A 20,769-nucleotide genomic window follows, 5' to 3' on the forward strand; every position below is an offset into this window, starting at 1 on the left:
ACAACGGAGCAGGTAAGTGGGATGGGCTGGGGTGGGGGCTTGCCTGGAGCCGTTGCTGCAGTTTGCACAGCAGTGGCAGTGGGTCTAGGTAAGGGCCCAGGCAGGAGGGGGTTGCTTACCTGCTCCGTCGTCCCCGGGCCCAGGCTTGAATTGAGGTTCTGGATGGACCAGGGTGCTCAGTTCAAGTTCAGGCCCAGTGACAATGGAACACGTAAGTGGGTTGGGGCTTACCTGGCAGCAGAGCCAGGCAGGAGGGGGTGGGGTTTCTTACCTGCTCCGTCGTCACAGTCCAACACCTTTGGAGGGCACCAGGTTGGGGAAGGGCTGCTCTAAACAAAAAAAGAAGTAGGTGGCTCTAAGTTGTTCGTCATCAGTTTTCCACAACCCCACAGTCACCTCTGCATATCCTATTCTCCATCCTGTCCTCATGGTTTATCTGCTTTGGCAGAATGAGAATTTCACTGGTACTTTCTGCCTCCTTAGGGAGGATGTGGCGTTAAGGCTGGCGAGCCTTAACTCCCAATTTCCCCGCTTTTTGGTGCTTGGTGGAAAAGTGTAGGGCCTTAACGTTGTTTTATAAACCGTAGGTTTTTTGTTCATTGATTAAACTATGCACTGTGTGAAGAAGTACTCACTCTTATTTGTCCTGGATCTCCCACCAATCAGCTTCATGGGATGACCCCAGGTCCTAGTATTTTGAGAGAGGGAGAAAAATGTCTCCCTATCTACATTCTCCACACTATGCATAATGTTGTACCACCTCTATGCACATTTTGCAAATGAGCATCACAGGCTCAGGAATGTGGAAGCTTTGCCCGCAAAATGTGCTGCTATCTGGGACTGTGAATGGGGAAGTTCTGGTCTTAAATGAAAGGAAGCATCTCTCCCTCCCACCTGTGCCTACCCATCACCAAAACTTTCATTTTAAACACTTGGCTGGGCAGGGAGGGCTCTATTGTTGTGATATACCTCTGGCTCTAAATGCTGCTGTGAGCATGTACAGTAGTATCCAGGGACACAGGCAACCTGGAAGGTGTAGTTTCCATTGTCCTCAACATCTTGTGAATGTTGTGATGCATGCATGTAACAGTATATTGGTCCTGATGGCTCAGGACTAGTGTGAAGATTGAGCTTGAAAGACCACCTCATTGTTTCTCCTGGCCTTGGTATGAGAATTAAAGGGAATGGCTGGGCCAAAGCAAATTTTGGATCAGGCAGGACTCTGGAGAGGATCGGGGCCTAATCCAAGATTTATTGGAGGGACAAACCTATGAAATCTCACCTCTGACTGACCCCTCCCCCAATTTGGATTCTACCCAATCACTGGCATCTCTCACCTATGGTCTCAAGTGGTGCAAGTCTACTCTTCTACTTCAGGATTCTACCACCTCATTCTGCTGCATGTGTAAATCCTGCCTCATCCCAGTATGAACTGCAGAATCATCCAGCTAATAAGCACATTCAGAATAATAACATGGCCATGCCCTTTTCTGATTAGAGAGAAAGAGAGAGACTGTTTTTAATAAGCTAATGGACTACTCAACCATAAGAGTGTAAGTTGAGATTTATTTAACAATGGTGTCCTACTAAGCACTATCCTAAATCTTGCCTCCTTCATTGCTATATGGACTCTGCACAAATTTAACTACAGATACATTATTATTATTATTATTATTATTTATTTATTTATTTATTTATTTATTTATATAGCACCATCAGTGTACATGGTGCTGTACAGAGTAAAACAGTAAATAGCAAGACCCTGCCGCATAGGCTTACAATCTAATAAAATCATAGTAAAACAATAAGGAGGGGAAGAGAATGCCAACAGGTACAGGGTAGGGTAAGCAGGCACAGGGTAGGGTAAAACTAACAGTAGAAAGTAACAGTAGAAGTCTGCACAACATCAAGTTTTAAAAGCTTTAGGAAAAAGAAAAGTTTTTAGTTGAGCTTTAAAAGCTGCGGTTGAACTTGTAGTTCTCAAATGTTCTGGAAGAGCGTTCCAGGCGTAAGGGGCAGCAGAAGAGAATGGACAATTATGTGTGTAAGGTGGGTTTTATTTTTGTAAATACGCCCTTGCATAACATATTAAGTATGTAAATCAGAGATGAAAGAAATGATGATAGGAAGGGGAAAGGGAATAGGAACGTGCAAAGAATGCTATAACTTTCAATTGTACAACTTTGGGCTACAACTCCACCTGCGTTTCATGGATGCCTTTTGTTCCATCATCCACCCACTGTAAGAATTTGATTTCGTTTTTTATAAAGTTTCCAGATTTGTGCAAATTTACATATGCAAAAAACACGCAAATTCCCAAATTGTGCATTTTCATGCTTTAGCCTACAGGGGAAATGTGCATTTTTGACCAGATTTTTTGTTTACATTTGCATCATTTTTCTAAAACAAAATTTGCACAAAATTCCCAAACTTTAGAAAAACGTTCTACAAGTGTGCAGTATCCACCCAATAGGGGAAAATCCGTAGCTCAGATTCATAAATCTGAACTCCTTTTGTTCCATTGCTGATCTCTCTGGTATCCCTTTCCTGGGCATGATCCAGCTTGACACAGAGCAAAATGGTTGCATGTGGCCAAGTACAGCAAGAGCAGGTAGAAGCAGTTTTACTATCCTAAGGACTGAAAATGTTGATCTATTCTGCCCTGGTGAGGTACATGAAGTCCTTCACCCCAGTATGCAAATCTTGGCCATGCCATGCCATGGAGACAAAAAAGGAGGCTAACTCCAGTGCTCTAAAGAAGAAAAATTATTGTGCTCTATGCGTTTCAGAGATGGCTCCTTCCTCAGGAGCCACAAATCAAACAAATAAAATAAAAATAATATTTTTCTTTTATTTTTCATTCATTTTACACAATATTTTATCTTCTTTTGAGCACTGGACTTTTCCTCCCTTTTTGTCTCCAGTTCATGATGACTTTTCCATTCTACCCCATACGTGTAAGAGGTAGCAGTTCTACCCCATACGTGGGCATCACACAGGTTGAGGTTTCATGTGTAGCCTTCCTGTGTGGGTGTGTGGTTTTAAATATTCTAAACATTTTATTCATTTATTTTATTTCTATACCACCTGGTAGTCAACGCTGTCTGGGAGGTTCACAATAATTAATATCATAAGGTACTACATGAAATATAAAACATGGAAGCTTAAAACCGCAATAAATAGGATAAAAGTATCCTTTTAGGATAAATAGGATAAAAGTATACTATAAATGGAATAAAACCAAGCAGCAATGGAGAGATTTAAAATGCAGATTTAAAACAACAGAGCTAAAAGACTAGGATGCTAAAATGTTAAAAACAGAGAGTAAAAAAGGTCTTCACCTTGTGCCGGAAGGAGTCCAACATAGATGCCAGGCAAACCTCTCTACTGAGCTCACTCCCCTGCCAGGGTGCCAGAGCAGAAAAGGCCCTCACAACTGGTAGTCCATGGTTGAAATGAACTACCAGTTTTGCCACCTTCCTTTATAAAGGAGACTAATAAGAATCATCTATCTTTTAGGTATCTTCAGTCAGGATTCTAAAGTATAGAGTTTCAAAAGGAGCTATATGGAAAGTTCCCTTTTTGGTACCCTAGGCAAATGCTAGTTAGAAAAGGCCCATTGTGGCAATGTATTTCCCATTGTCCTTGTGATTTACTTTTGTAAGAAATAACTGAGATGGAGTAATTGGACTTCAAGATGCTTGACCAATTAACTAATATATCTTATCAAATTGACTGCAAATAGCTAGATTTTTTAAAAAAAAACAACACTCAGGTTTTAATTAATTGACTTTTAGAATATCTGTAACTTACAGCACTACAAGGCTACAGGCAGCCCAAGCAGATAAGATGCTTTATGAATTGAGTTAATTGGTTTTGTATCTTTATAAAGTCATGGCTCTTCAAGTAGTTTCACTGTAGAACTCTCTTTCATATTTATAGGATTTGTCCTTCAAAAACCAAAATAAAACATAATATATTCTTCACAGAGAAATTAAACGTTCCATAAAATATGTGGCTGGCTCCTCTCTGGAACATCCAGTAGAGTGTACCTATCTTGTGACATCGCAATAACTTCTCCTTCCACCCTGCCAGTAGATGAAGTGGAGTGAGTGCAGGAAAATAAAAATCCTACCAGCCATGCATTACTGTGAATTATCTCCAGTTTGGATCCAAGGCTGCAATTCTAAGCTCACTTACTCGAAAACTGGGGCCATTTTATACATTCTGAAGTGGTTTGCTACTAAGGAAAACATGCAATGTCAGGCGAGCGGACCTAGCTGTGAAACAAACATCTCCTTCCTCTCTTCTCCACTAATGGTGACTGTCTGAGCAGTGGGGCTTCCCATTACTTTCCCTCCGTGTTCCCCCAAATCTTTTCTGGAGGGTTCCCAAAGCCTCTAGAGAAGCTGTGTGTGTGTGTGTGTTATAGCAAACTGAAGGTAGGAGTAAGATCTGTTCTTTCGGTCATGTCCATTTTGTTGGAAGATGGACACAGTTGGATAGGCCCCTAAGTGAAACACTGAGTGAATCCCAGGTGTACACATATGAACCACAGTGTGCAAACATAAGGTTGATGTATTCCTGCTTTGCATATACACTGAAACATCTTGGGTATGTACTAAGAGTTTCTAAATCTGATTAAATTCCCTGGGTAAACATGCTGATGATGATCATGATGCAGTTATATGTATTTGGCATAAGGTGATAAAATTTGCTCTTGAATAACAATAACAATTTAAGAAAGGCTTATGTGTGGGGAAATGTATTAATTTTAGAGTCTTGTTTATAGCTGGTATGTGGGGATGAAGAAAAAAAGTGATGTCTTCAAATCTATCTACCCAAATTAAAAATATGTATGCTCCTGGTGCAATTATTCTCTTTATATAGGCAACAAAAAGAGGAAGAGCCTGGAAATTGCAAAGTGCGTCATTAAACTAGTTGGGACAAACAGAGGCATGCTTATGTCTTTAAACATTATTCCTTCTTGATCAGTTTAGCATGCTGTTTGATCAGAGAAAGTACCTGGGTGCAAAAACTCAAGTGATGAAATATGCAGCTTGATCAGTAAAGTATGTAAAAATTCAGCAGTTCCAGTAGGTAGCTCAGCCAGTGAATTATACAGCAAAGCTGGAGAGGTACACAGCTGGGAGCATAAATTATGAAAGTGGTTCAGTCAAGTATGCATCTTCATTAAAAGAATTTGGGAGAGAGAAAAATAAAATAGTAAAATTCAGCATGCCTCTTGACTATTAAGCTACGCCAGTGGATCTTCAAACTGCAACAATGGGACTACAAAAGCATTCAGCTAAACCAACGAAGCAAGATGATGCTTAAGAAAATATCAGACCAGCATACACCTATGCAATTATTTATTACAGTGGGTGGTAATGAAAAGCATCTCAGCTATGAGGATTCCGTGAGCTCATTAGAAGCAGGGAATGCAACTTTTGAAATCAAAATACAAATGACAACTGAAACCTGACTCCGTATCTGCTTAGGTTGTTTACCCCCTCTTACAAGTGGGGAGAGGGGGTGAAGGAAGGACTATTTTCTCTGTGCAGGTGCTAACTCATGTGAAAATTTTCAGCAAAAATGAAATTGCTCATTGATCAGCATTAAGCCTCAGTGAAACAAAAGCCTGCCCAAATGGCAGGAAAAGACCTCACATGACTAAGGATGCACGAGAAATTCATGTCAGTTTCTTTTTGATCAGGACTGACCCCATTCGCACCTTCCAGACCAAACACAGACTCAATCGCAACATGCGGTCAAAGTGTGTACATTTCTGAGCTTGCAATGCGGACCACAAATATGTGTCCAACATTTGAGAAATGCATGTACAAAAATGCAAACTTTGTGTGCACAAACATACACACACAGTGGATGTGTGCATTCAAAAAAAAAAAGTACTGATTTTCATGCAAAAAGTAAAAAAAAAATAGGACTCAACACAGACTCATAGAATCGTAGAACAGTAGAGTTGGAACAAGCTTTGAGATGGAAATTGGAGAATTTAAGCATCAATTATGCTGATGAGTACATCCCTACATAGGGCTGCTGCTGAAATTCTCCTCATTGGATTTCCCCCCCTAGATATTGGTATCCTGAATTACCTGGGGTGTTTCCAGATGGAAGGCTAGAAGCATCACCCACTCATTTCTTTTCTTTTGTAAGCTACAAGTGGGGCCTCAACTGACTTCTCAGACTATCAGGTATATTGCACTATGTATTTCTTGGTGTACATCCTGCTGTGGTCCATCTACCCTCTATGACATGACATAGTTACGTGGGACAGTGTGGAAGAGGAAGGCCCAATTCACCCAAGCCACAACTGCTTAACCATTGCTCCTTGCCACCAGTAATAATAATAATAAATTACTTTTGGTGCCATATAACACTCAGTTATTTCAGCAGTGGTCGTCTCAGGGTGGTGATTGTTATGCCCTGCAAAAAGGCAGTGCCAATGGACTACTCACGCAGCTTTGCAATGTTCCTTAATGTATCTCCATCTGCAGTCTTAGCAGAAGGAGGAAATGAAGAAAGAAGGCAAGAGTCTCCTCAGGTACCTATTCTCTGGGAAATTACAGGAGCCTGCCAAAGCTGTTCCTGCTCTATTGGAGGGAAGTTAATAATAAGAACAACTCCAGGGGATTTTAAAAGCAGTTGCTTCTCCTTCTCGTCTTTTTTGGAGTCAGCCAGGCAAATTTGGTGGGATTCCAGAATGACGTTAGAAGATAAGAAGCCAGCAGAGACCCCCCTTTTTCTTTTTACTTTATGACTATCTGCTACGTTCACTTCCACTGCTTAAGGAGGACTGAACCATTTGTGCCCTCCATCAGCATTACCCTCCTCCTCCATCTTCTAAATCCCCTGGAACTGTTGAAGAAGAGAGAGGGGAACGTGGGTGGAAAGGATGACTTCATCTTCCTAAGAAGGCAAAGCCTTTAATTTAATCCCTTCTAAAAACTTGTTAAAAACTTTGTAAGCCCAATTAATTTCACACACACAGAGACATGCACACACACATATGGTAAGAGGCGCTCTCTAATTAGGGGGCAAATCAGATTAGTAGTTGAAAGAGGAAGCAATTAATCAGCAGCCATTCCTTTCTTTGCTGAAAAATGAAAGAGAGGGCTCCTGTTACATGGAGACGCTTCAAGAAAAACAGCAAGAAAAGGCTTAAAGCAGCAGATCCCCCTTGATAACAGGACACCCTTTCTTTTACACTTCCTGTGCATTTCTGTTTCATTAGAACTGCACAGTTTGTTCATTCTGTAAACAATAGTAAGCTAGAAAGTTGAAACCTGTAACTCAATGGAGAATTTCAATGTTGGGCTAGAGAACAATTCGTCCTGGAAGAAGCAAGTTCAGAAAGTAATTAAGTGTTCAGTAATGTCAGTTTGGAAAACCAGAAATAGGACCTGCTTTACCAAATGCATCCATACCCTTAGAACAACACAAAGAACAAGCAAACAATTAACATAGATTAAAGGCAACAGGCATACCTCTTTAAGGCAAAAAAGTTGAGCTGCAAGACATAAAATGGCTCTCTCTGCAATAGGAAATGCACACCAAATAATCAAGGAAGGAGGGGCATTGCTCACACGTCATCCATCTTCCCCAAGGACAACTTTCCCCCACCCTGCCTCTATTCCACATTTTCTTGTCCATAAGTGCAAAGATATTGTACTGCTCTTTCCCTCCTTAATGGATTTTGTCTTTGGAGAAGAATGCCAGGAGAATTGCCTGGAAATCAGGGGTGATTACAAATAAATGGTGATGTCATTTAGACACCTGCCAAATGGAAGCAGATGAGCCAATGGAAATTCCTCAACCAACGTGGTCTTGTTTCAAAGGAGAACTGTCAAAAAACACACTTTCTTTTTGAGTTTTCAGCTGCCTGTAAAGACTCCATTTCAGGAAGTTGGCCCATGCATGCACTCATTAAATCACCTGTATGCATTATCTCATGCTGTTCCAGTCTCAAGGCCCTTCAAGGCCAGAGCTGAACTATTGCCAAAATTAGACTGACTTCTTTCAGCTGGGCTGCTGTGAGAGCTTTACAACCTTCCCTCCCTGGCGGAAAGCCTGAAGAAATTATTTAGCCAACCAGAAATTGACAAAGGAGGCTCTTCCCACATTTGTCAAGAACCTGTGGGTATAAAGCTAAAGGGGCTAGGGCTGGTCTTTGTGTTCATTCTGGTCTGCATCTTGGTCTTGGAGGCTGTCTTCATGGCACTGAGTTGGCACTACTACAATGCCATACTCTGCAGTACCCCTGGTGTGGGGTGGCGGTGAATAATCCCCACTGGGGGAGGCAATGTGAGTGTTCCAGTTGCCATTAGGCTTTTGGGACCTACCCCCTCCCCCTCCTGCAGGTTCCAGCAACCAATGAGAGGTCTCCTCCTGCCTGGGAATGCCCCCAGAGCAGCACTGGAGTGATGACAGATAGTGCAAGAGATGCATTGACCTCACTCAGAGAGGTAAAGTCAAGGTAAATTCCCAACTTTTCTGCTGTGGATCTTCAGCTCTTTGCCCTGGGGTGGTTCCAAATCTGCACCTGCATCATATATCTGACACAGCATGGATTCAGAGCCACCCTGGGGCTCCCAGAGCATATAGACTTTCCCTTGGTGTATCAGTACCAGTTTGCTTACAGGATTGTGAACTTTTATTTATTTATTTATTTACAATATTTATATACCGCTCCCCATTGAAAATTTTGGAGCAGTGTACAAGATAAAATAAAACAAAAACAGAATAAAACATTTTAAAACAGATTTTAAAAGAAGCAAAATGTACAGTGAACCATGGCTGGTCATTAAGGAAAGGCTTCCTGGAATAATGACGTTTTCAGGAGTCACCGAAAGGATTACAAAGTTGGCACCAGCCTGACCTCCAGAGGCAGGGAATTCCATAGGAGGGAGGCTACCACAATGAAGGCTTTCCCCTGGTGGACTCCAACTGGAGGATGGGTCTATGAGGTACCATCAGGAGCATGCCCTCGGATAACCTCAGTGACCGGGCAGGTTGGTAGGGGAGAAGGCGCTCTCTCGGGTATCCTGGTCCCAAATTGTTTAGATCTTTGTACACAAGTACAATTCTGGATTGGGCCCTGTTCCGTTGGAAGACCCAGCTTTGGAAACATATAGAATGTGTTAAACTGTTGCTTTGACATTTTTGCCTGGGACGTCGTTACAAAAGTTTTCTTTGATTCTTGTACAACTTTTTTATCCTTTCCCCTACATAAGTAAACTTCATCTCTACCTCTGGAGTTATGTGTGCTTCTTTCCAGGTAAACCTCTGTACTAAAATTCAGTGCCTTCTGTTCAACTAATTGTTACTGTGTCACAATTCAGGCTTGGGGACTTGAAATAGAGGGTGGTGGCTTGGGCCATTATTTCTGTGCCCCGTGACCTGAAAGACCTGAGAGTCCCCTGGCTCAGGCTGAGGTGGACATAAGGGGTAGTGGCAGTCTACGCTGCAGGGATTTGGGGCAACCCTCTCTCCCTTCACTGGAACAATGCATTATGGTTCTGGTTGTTTGCTTGTTTTCAAAATTATGTACCAATCACTGCGCATGTGATGTTTTCTGCAGCTTTCCTTTGTGTTTTTACTCCTTTACATTACCATGTGCATGTTGCTGATAATCGTGTGTGTGTATGTTTGTGTGATTGCAATTTTTTGCAATGTTTTACCAATATGCATGCATATTTGTGTGCATTGATGTTACATCTTTCTCCCCAAAAGCAATCTTGATGTGACTATACATATGGTTGGATCTTGAACCTTTTTGTAGACCATTTTACCAATGTGCACATTATGATCATTCCAAAGCTGCTTATTTCTCCAACGTGTTATCAGCGTGTACATACACACTGAAATCTGATACAAACTATGTCCAATCCAGAAATAATTTTCTAAATTCCACTTGTTAAGCCAGAATTCAGAAGGAGTGGAAGGTAAGGCAGAGAAAATCCATGGGACAACGAAGTAATAAAATGGGCAACATGGGTAACTGACGCATAAACCATATGTGTCAGATAATAATAATTAATAAATTTATTTGTTTCCCGCCTCTCCCACTGGATCGAGGTGGGGTACAACACAAATACAAACACCATAAATGTTAATTAAAACATTTAAAACTAATACATTATTAGAAGCAGCACATTATTAAAAAGGCATCTTAAAATTCAACTGCGTAGGCCTGCTGGAAGAGATCAGTCTTTATGGCTTTCTTAAATTCTGGAAGACTTTTAAGTTGATGAATCTCTCCTGGCAAGCCATTCAACAAACTGGGAGTGGCAGAAGAAAAGGTCCTCTGGGTAATAGTTGTCAGCCTTGTTTTTGCTGGCTCGAGTAAATCCTTCCCAGAGGACCTGAGTGTGCAGAGCAGATTGTACAGGAGAAGGTGATCCCGCAGGTAGCCTGGACCCAAACCATGTAGGTCTTTAAAGGTGATGACCAACACTTTATACTTTGCCCAGAAACTAATTGGCAGTCAGTGAAGAGATTTTAAAACTGGTGTAATGTGGTCACCCCTAGGTGTACCAGTGACCAGCCTGGCTGCCATATGAACTGAAAACCCCAGAAATTCATACTTTTGAAAGAGATAATACCCTATGATTACTCTCTAGGGCCAGGATCCAAGGATTCATGAATGGTAAATTACATTGCGCTAGAATAAAAGATCTCTACTGCAACACCAATAGCATTAGCTGGTGTGATGGGTTTTCAGGGGAATCCCATCATGGCAGCTAATGTTATTGATGATGCACTAGTGGTCCCTTACATGATATATCTGTTGGATCTCTGACAAGATAAGCCCAGTTTACATTCAAATACTTGAGTCCATGATTTTCTAAAAGCCCTTGTTCAAACATTCTTGCAATAATTCATATTTCTACTAGTGATGGATGAAACTATGCATTACATTTTTCTAAGTTTTTGATTTCTCTAATTGGTTCATCCCACACATTGAGAAAATTCAGTTAATTCAAAGGATAACTGAGTTTTGGTTCGGAAGTGTGAAATTAGGTCTATTCACACTGAAATATGAAATGAATGTATTTTTCCTCCCTCCCTACTTCTTACTCTCTCGTTAGTATCTGCTAGTGACTATGAATCTAAAGCAAAACCATTTAATTCATTTTAAGGAAACGTCAGGCAATTAAAGTTTGGGCTAGAAATATTGTCAACCCCAAATGAGAATTGTGACAATAACCAATTTCTATCTCTCAACAAGTCTGCTGAGCTAAATGGCAAAAGGTGAGTGATGACATTATGTAGCAAAATGTCATAGTTACTTAGGAATATGTACATGATCTGGTATCCTCAGCCCCAAAATGAGTAATGAATTTTAAACGATTTGTTTACTGCAGAAATATAGTGGACGTACATAAAGCTGTTATTGACTTTTGTCATTTGGAAAAAATATGGCCAAGGAGAAAGAGCTAGAAATTTGGTCTTAGGTGATGAATGTAAAAAGTGTTGGGGGGGGGGAGTTTTTCTTTTTCTCACAAATTTCTGGATTCTGATGCTTGGTAGTAAGCGATGATGGATTCCAACAAACACATCTTTAGAGTAGGCCCATTGAAATCTAAGGTACACAAATTAATCATGACAAAGTAGTCCATTGATTTTAATGGGTCAACTCCAAGCATGGCTAACATTGAAATCCTAGGTATGTTTACTCAGAAATTAGTTCTATTGAGTTTAACAGGGCTTACTCCTAGGTAAGTCTGAATCCAAAACATGTTTTGTATGAACATAAGCCAAGGAGTTTTCAATATGCAATATAACTTATCTCTTAAATGTGTTTCAGATAGATAAATACTTCAGTACCACATTTAAATCCTCTACAATTTTTATTTTTATTTTTGCATTGCACAAAACTTAATTTCTCATTTACTAGAAATAAACTTTAAAAGTTGTTGTAGTTAGCAAAACCATATGCTCAATATTCAGTATTGAATGAATTCAACATACATTCAGTAGATGAAAATATACACTGATGCAAAACCTGTTCCTCTGCATAGTTCTCTATCCAGCAACTAATGTAATCGAACAATGAACCATAAATTTTCAACAGAGTACAATTTAATATAGTTTGGCCTCATTAATTACATATTGTTTCTTTCTACTCTCTACATAGTTCCTTATGGATCATTATCAGAAGAAGAAGCTTAATGAGAAATGCTAGCCCTAAGAAATTCACACTTGATCCTACGAAGTAGTAATTTATCTTCCGATCTAACTACATAGAACCTAATCCTATTATTTCATTTTGAATGTGTTACTGTTCCTTTCTTCATAATGGCATGAAAGCAGGAGAGGAAGAGAGTTAAGGTTTTGATTGTGTTCAAGTCAGGAAAAGCAGCCCAACTTATCAAGGTAATGAACTTTCTTGCCCTCACAAACCCACCACCTGCTTATTAGCACAAAGTTCTATTATTCCATTTCTATCCAGAATTGCTTCATGGATTAAACATACAGCAGAGCAGTATAGAATTACAGCAGCCACAGTCGTGGCTGCTGTATGTTAAGGCCCGTCAGTAATCTGAGCATTCCACCATTATAATTTATTAGCGGGGCGGGAAGGGGAATTTAGGGTCCTAAAATGAAAAATATTTCAGGAATCTTTCTGAAACGCGGTACTGCCAGAAAGAAATGCTGGCTTTACATTCCCTGCGCGTTTCAGGGAGATTCCTGAAATATTGAGGTCTGGGTGGGAGTTTAAAGTTGAAAAAACAGGGAAAAGCATGTCTGTCGCAATCTGCTTTGTTTCTTCCGGGGGTGGCGACTTTTTTTTTGCGCACTCGTAGCGCAAAAGGGGAAGCCTCCCGGAGGAATCCAAAAACAGGATTAAATTCCCCTATCCATCCGATTGATGGAATGGCCTTTCTTTTTTTGAAAGACCGTTGCATCAATTTTTAATTAATTTTTTAAAATCCCATGTTTCTCAATGGGGAATCTGATAAGCTCACGCATGCGCGTGAGCTTCAGAATCCCCAGAGGGAAACGGAGAAGCAGGGAGAGCGCGGCCGGCGCTCATCCCCGACGGATCAGGTAAGTGGGGTGAGGGGAGCTTGCCTGGAGCCGCTGCTGCATTCGTGCAGCGGCGGGCCCAGGCGTAGCGGGGGGGGGGGTGAAATCGGGGGGGGGGAAGTCACCCCCCACCCCCCGGTTTCACCTTGTCCGTCGGCTGCAGGCCCGCGTTTCAATTGAGCCCCCGGCTCCACCCGAAAGCAAGCCGGGTGCTCACTTGAAACCTGGGCCTGCAGCTGACTTGGGCGGAGGGGGGGGAGGAGAGGGGGCCCGTGTCGTTGGGGTGGGATGGGGTGGGTCTACCCTGGCCACGCCGCCGCTGCCGCTGCCTTAGATCCGGCGGGGGGGGCGGCGGCGGCGGGGCCAGGGTAGGCCGGGGCGCGCCGGTGGAGTAGGCCGTGCTGGGGTAGGGAAATCCCTGGGTCCCCCCTGCCGCCGCCGTCTTGGAACTACGGCAGCGGCAGGCCGGGGCCCAGGGACCAGGCCGTGACGCGGTGGGGGGGGAGTGGGAGGGCCCTAGCCAGGGGGTGGGGGGGGGAGAGGAGGGAGTTACCTTGTTCCTCGTTGCAGGCCCCTCAGGAAATGGCGTCTTTACCATAAGAGGAAGTGTCGCAATAGCCCTTTGCGACACTTCCTGTTATGGTGAAGACGCCATTTCCCGACGGGCGTGCGACAAAGAAGGAGGTAAATCCCTCGTCTCCCCCCTCCCCGGCGTGCGTGTGTCCCCTGGGCGGGGAGGGGGGGAGAGGAGCGACTTACCTTCCTCTCCGCCGTCCGTCCCAGGATTCAATTGAGTCCCAGGCTTCAACGGACGTTAAGGCCTTGGCCTAGCTTCCATTGAAGCCACGGACTCAATTGAATCCTGGGACGGACGGCAGAGAGGAACGTAAGTGATGGTGGTAAGGGCTTAGGCGCGGTGGGGGGGTTCCCTTGTCCCGCTGCCGCTGATTCCCTGCTCTCTCCGGCAGCGGCGGGTTCGCTGCTGCTGCTGCCCGGGCAAGTGGAGGCCAGCGGTGGCCGCCGCCCGGCTGACGGGCTGCATGGAGCCCTAGGATCGGGCCCGCGCCCCCGCCGGCCTCCCGCCATGGAGCCGTAGCTGCGGCCAGCAGGGGACACCTCTCCCCGTGCAGGTAAGGGGGTATGGGGGCGCCGCGGGGCTGGTGGGACCGGGGCATCCCGTTCCCTCCTCCTCCTGTAGCTGCGCGCCCATCGAGGGCATGTCAGGTTGCAGCGCCGGTTCAGTGCGCCTGGTTGGGGAGGTGGCAGCTTCTCTTGATCTGCCGCTGCTGCCTAGGGGCTGAGCTGGGACCGAGCTGCCTTTCTTACCCGGCTCCCTCCTCAACCCAGGTACCCTCCCCTAATCCCAGCCTCCCCACCAGACACTCTCCCGCTGCCTCCTGCCCCATTCACCTTTCCCCTGTGCGCCTGCCTGTTTCCAAGCCCAGTTCTAGCTTTCCTTCTAAGCCGTCCTCGCTGGCTGCAGCACAGTTCCCCTCCGCCTGCCCCCATTTTCCTTCCATGGCTGCATCTGCCTCACTCTTTCGCTTGACCCTGCTCCTTACTTCTCCCTCTGTCCTCTTCGCGTTCTGCTGCCACCCCACAATTTCTCTGCTTTTCTTTTTCTCTGCCCCGTTACCTTCCACATGGCTGTCCTTAGAGCTGCGCGGCTGAAGCTGTGATCCTCAACAAGCCCCCTTCACTCCCGGTGTGGCATGTGTGTGTGAGTGTGTTTGTCAGTGGGGTCTCACCCATCTGTCTTATGGATCGCTGCATAACTTGTGGAAGTCAGAGGGTTGCATCCCCATCTTACGCGGGTGACTTACTCGGAAGTAATTCCCATTCGGTTCAATGGGGCTTACTCTCACGGAAGCGTGCGTAACACGGCTGCAGCTGAAGTGCTACTATGAAGTGGTGGGGTATGATCTTTGGCGGTGGAGGTTTTAACACTGGGCCTTGTCTCCATTTACTTTTATAGCTTTTAAATGTGATTACTAAGAAGTAAGCCCTCCTAAGTTAAATAGGACTAATTTCCAAGTAAAAATGAATAGGAATGCGTTGTTAAGCTTCTCTTTAATACTCCCTGAATTCTCCATCTCTGTCCTTCCTCCGCAGTCACACAGCTCGCTTGAGGCTATTCTTTCTTCTCCTTGGGGGTGTGGAGGTGCAAATGTCGCCTCCCTGCTTTGCAAAAAGCCAGGATGCTTTTACTAAAATTACTAAGAGAAAAGGCTTCAAAACGAACATTTTCAACTCCCCCGATTTTTAAGGAGAAATAGATAAAAGATGGAGTTTGAGGCACTTGGGAGGGTGGGGGGGGGGTAACAATAATAATCAATGTTTAGGAGGACTTTTAAACATACTGATTTTAAACTCTACAAAACCAGAGGTGAAATTAACAAGGGCTGTACATGACCTAGGAAAGGAGCCTTGTTTCCTTTAAACAACAATAATTCCCCATCCCTGTTAAAAGCTAAAGACCCACATTTACGGTTCATTCCTTGCCAGAAGCCTAAAGTTAGAACCTCTTGAGAAACTGGGAGGGAAATCTTTTTCCTGACTCTTCCACCACCACCACCCCCCCCCCGCCCCATCTAGAAAGTTGGTGTCCTCCTCTTTAAATGTGATATAACCCATTTGCTACTGTCCCTTTAAAAAAGACAAGCTGAAAAAGCTGTGTAAGCTCTGATTGGCTGCCTGTTTGGATACATCCTTAGGGGGGACTAGAAACTGTTCGCCTGGGTTGGTTGTTTTTTTAAAAACTGTGCTGTTCCAATAAACAAGTAACGCCCCTCCCCCTTACATGCCTATCACCAAACAATTAGAGGCTAGGTCACTGTCCTGGTGGAAAAAACATTGGAAGAAGGAAAACTCAACCCCAGAGTTATTATAAACAACAAGCATTAACACACCCATTAAAGTTCAGTGATGTTGTTCAAAGGTGCATATTTTTTAAAGGGGGGCAGAGTCTTTTGAATGTAGCAAACCCCATAATGATCTGTATATGCATCTTTAAAAAGCGATTTTATGTGAATTTTTGAAGTCCCGTCCCTTCCTTCCTTCCCCCCCCACCACCTCGCAATCTCCCAAGAAAACGATAAAACCAGGAGCTTTGTCTTCATCTTGATTTAATCTGTGCTATATGTGGTAAGTGAGGCTTCCAGGGAAAGGTAACATTCAAAAGGGCTGTAAAGCAGCCGGTCTACGGTGGCCAGTTTAGAGAGAAAACCCTACAATCCTATGCAATTTTAGACAGAAAATCCAACAATCCTATGCATGTTTACACAGAAAATCCAACAACCCTATGCATGTTTACACAGAAAACCCTACAATCCTATGCATGTTTACACAGAAAATCCAACAACCCTATGCATGTTTACACAGAAAATCCTACAATCCTATGCATGTTTACACAGAAAACCCTACAACCCTATGCATGTTTACACAGAAAACCCTACAATCCTATGCATGTTTACACAGAAAATCCAACAACCCTATGCATGTTTACACAGAAAACCCTACAACCCTATGCATGTTTACACAGAAAACCCTACAACCCTATGCATATTTACACAGAAAATCCAACAACCCTATGCATATTTAGACAGAAAACCCTACAATCCTATGCATGCTTACACAGAAAACCCTACAATCCTATGCATGTTCACACAGAAAACCCTACAACCCTATGCATGTTTACACAGAAAATCCTACAACCCTATGCATGTTTACACAGAAAACCCTACAACCCTATGCATGTTTACACAGAAAACCCTACAATCCTATGCATGTTTACACAGAAAATCCTACAACCCTATGCATGTTTAGACAGAAAACCCTACAACCCTATGCATGTTTAGACAGAAAACCCTACAATCCTATGCATGTTTACACAGAAAACCCTACAATCCTATGCATGTTTACACAGAAAACCCTACAATCCTATGCATGTTTACACAGAAAATCCTACAACCCTATGCATGTTTAGACAGAAAATCCTACAACCCTATGCATGTTTAGACAGAAAACCCTACAATCCTATGCATGTTTACACAGAAAATCCTACAACCCTATGCATGTTTAGACAGAAAATCCTACAACCCTATGCATGTTTAGACAGAAAACCCTACAATCCTATGCATGTTTACACAGAAAATCCTGCAGCCCTATGCATGTTTAGACAGAAAACCCTACAATCCTATGCATGTTTACACAGAAAACCCTACAATCCTATGCATGTTTACACAGAAAACCCTACAATCCTATGCATGTTTACACAGAAAACCCTACAATCCTATGCATGTTTACACAGAAAACCCTACAACCCTATGCATGTTTACACAGAAAACCCTACAATCCTATGCATGTTTACACAGAAAATCCAACAACCCTATGCATGTTTACACAGAAAATCCAACAACCCTATGCATGTTTACACAGAAAACCCTACAACCCTATGCATGTTTACACAGAAAATCCAACAACCCTATGCATGTTTAGACAGAAAACCCTACAATCCTATGCATGTTTACACAGAAAACCCTACAACCTTATGCATGTTTACACAGAAAACCCTACAACCCTATGCATGTTTACACAGAAAATCCTACAACCCTATGCATGTTTACACAGAAAACCCTACAATCCTATGCATGTTTACACAGAAAATCCTACAACCCTATGCATGTTTACACAGAAAACCCTAAAATCCTATGCATGTTTACACAGAAAACCCTACAACCCTATGCATGTTTAGACAGAAAACCCTACAATCCTATGCATGTTAGATTGTAAGCCTATGCGGCAGGGTCTTGCTATTTACTGTTTTACTCTGTACAGCACCATGTACATTGATGGTGCTATATAAATAAATAATAATAATAATTATGTTTAGACAGAAAACCCTACAATCCTATGCATGTTTACACAGAAAATCCTACAACCCTATGCATGTTTACACAGAAAACCCTACAATCCTATGCATGTTTAGACAGAAAATCCTACAATCCTATGCATGTTTACACAGAAAATCCTACAATCCTATGCATGTTTAGACAGAAACACAGATGTATAAAATAGTTGTCGGCACTTTTGGAACAATCTATACATAGGGTGACCATATGAAAAGGAGGACAGGCTTCCTGTATCTTTAACAGTTGCATAGAAAAGGGAATTTCAGCAGGTGTCACTTGTATGTATGCAGCACCTGGTGAAATTCTCTCTTCATCACAGCAATTAAAGCTGCAGGTGTCCTGCCCTCTTTTAAATCTGGTCACTCTAGTATAGCTCCTGCACCTTGCACTGTTGTGATGAAAAGGGAATTTTACCAGGTGTCATTTGTATATATGGAGAACCTGGTGAAATCTCCTTTTCATCACAACAGTGAAAGCTGCAGGAGCTATACTACAGTAACCGCATTTAAAAGAGGGAAGGGCTCGTAATCCTTTACAAAAAGCCATGAAATTCAATGAACAAAAAACCTACGGTTTATAAAACAACGTTAAGGCCGTACACTTTTCCACCAAGCACCAAAAAGCGGGGAAATTGGGAGTTAAGGCTCGCCAGCCTTAACGCCACATCCTCCCTAAGGAGGCAGAAAGTACCAGTGAAATTCTCATTCTGCCAAAGCAGATAAACCATGAGGACAGGATGGAGAATAGGATATGCAGAGGTGACTGTGGGGTTGTGGAAAACTGATGACGAACAACTTAGAGCCACCTACTTCTTTTTTTGTTTAGAGCAGCCCTTCCCCAACCTAGCAGAGTTGAAAAGGGGGCCTATGAGGGCATCTAGTCCAACCCCCTTCTTAATGCAGGAATTTAGCTGGCAGTTAGGGAGAACTTCCTCCCTCCAGTTATCGTTGCATGTTTGGCTCATATCAGCCACAGGCAATGCACTCTGCCCATGTTCATAGAATCGTAGAATAGCAGAGTTGAAAAGGGGGCCTATGAGGGCATCTAGTCCATCCCACTTCTTAATGCAGGAATTTAGCTGGCAGTTTGGTAGAACTTCCTCCCTCCAGTTATCGTTGCATGTTTGGCTCACATCAGCCACAGGCAATGCACTCTGCCCATGTTCATAGAATCGTAGAATAGCAGAGTTGAAAAGGGGGCCTATGAGGGCATCTAGTCCATCCCACTTCTTAATGCAGGAATTTAGCTGGCAGTTAGGGAGAACTTCCTCCCTCCAGTTATCGTTGCATGTTTGGCTCACATCAGCCACAGGCAATGCACTCTGCCCATGTTCATAGAATCGTAGAATAGCAGAGTTGAAAAGGGGGCCTATGAGGGCATCTAGTCCATCCCACTTCTTAATGCAGGAATTTAGCTGGCAGTTAGGGAGAACTTCCTCCCTCCAGTTATCGTTGCATGTTTGGCTCACATCAGCCACAGGCAATGCACTCTGCCCATGTTCATAGAATCGTAGAATAGCAGAGTTGAAAAGGGGGCCTATGAGGGCATCTAGTCCATCCCACTTCTTAATGCAGGAATTTAGCTGGCAGTTAGGGAGAACTTCCTCCCTCCAGTTATCGTTGCATGTTTGGCTCACATCAGCCACAGGCAATGCACTCTGCCCATGTTCATAGAATCGTAGAATAGCAGAGTTGAAAAGGGGGCCTATGAGGGCATCTAGTCCATCCCACTTCTTAATGCAGGAATTTAGCTGGCAGTTAGGGAGAACTTCCTCCCTCCAGTTATCGTTGCATGTTTGGCTCACATCAGCCACAGGCAATGCACTCTGCCCATGTTCATAGAATCGTAGAATAGCAGAGTTGAAAAGGGGGCCTATGAGGGCATCTAGTCCATCCCACTTCTTAATGCAGGAATTTAGCTGGCAGTTAGGGAGAACTTCCTCCCTCCAGTTATCGTTGCATGTTTGGCTCACATCAGCCACAGGCAATGCACTCTGCCCATGTTCATAGAATCGTAGAATAGCAGAGTTGAAAAGGGGGCCTATGAGGGCATCTAGTCCATCCCACTTCTTAATGCAGGAATTTAGCTGGCAGTTAGGGAGAACTTCCTCCCTCCAGTTATCGTTGCATGTTTGGCTCACATCAGCCACAGGCAATGCACTCTGCCCATGTTCATAGAATCGTAGAATAGCAGAGTTGAAAAGGGGGCCTATGAGGGCATCTAGTCCATCCCACTTCTTAATGCAGGAATTTAGCTGGCAGTTAGGGAGAACTTCCTCCCTCCAGTTATCGTTGCATGTTTGGCTCACATCAGCCACAGGCAATGCACTCTGCCCATGTTCATAGAATCGTAGAATAGCAGAGTTGAAAAGGGGGCCTATGAGGGCATCTAGTCCATCCCACTTCTTAATGCAGGAATTTAGCTGGCAGTTAGGGAGAACTTCCTCCCTCCAGTTATCGTTGCATGTTTGGCTCACATCAGCCACAGGCAATGCACTCTGCTCATGTTCATAGAATCGTAGAATAGCAGAGTTGAAAAGGGGGCCTATGAGGGCATCTAGTCCAACCCCCTTCTTAATGCAGGAATTTAGCTGGCAGTTAGGGAGAACTTCCTCCCTCCAGTTATCGTTGCATGTTTGGCTCACATCAGCCACAGGCAATGCACTCTGCCCATGTTCATAGAATCGTAGAATAGCAGAGTTGAAAAGGGGGCCTATGAGGGCATCTAGTCCATCCCACTTCTTAATGCAGGAATTTAGCTGGCAGTTAGGGAGAACTTCCTCCCTCCAGTTATCGTTGCATGTTTG

General features: G+C 43.5%; 1 protein-coding gene across 4 annotated transcripts in view; it reads right to left on the reverse strand.

Annotated features, from left to right (window-relative positions):
- The window catches only part of LUZP2 (leucine zipper protein 2), a 464,552-nt gene that overhangs the window by 20,095 nt on the left and 423,688 nt on the right, over positions 1-20,769 (reverse strand). Inside the window, exon 11 of one of the 4 annotated variants that reach the window (XM_063117347.1) lies at positions 4,993-5,146. The exons of the other annotated variants lie outside the window; for them this stretch is intronic. Coding sequence (XP_062973417.1) covers positions 4,997-5,146 — 150 coding nt within the window. The 3' untranslated portion in view covers positions 4,993-4,996. Of the gene's footprint in view, positions 1-4,992; positions 5,147-20,769 lie in introns of those variants that run through there. 4 annotated transcript variants of the gene reach the window in all.

Source organism: Elgaria multicarinata, chromosome 2, assembly GCF_023053635.1.
Source record: "Elgaria multicarinata webbii isolate HBS135686 ecotype San Diego chromosome 2, rElgMul1.1.pri, whole genome shotgun sequence".
Lineage (NCBI taxonomy): Eukaryota > Metazoa > Chordata > Lepidosauria > Squamata > Anguidae > Elgaria > Elgaria multicarinata.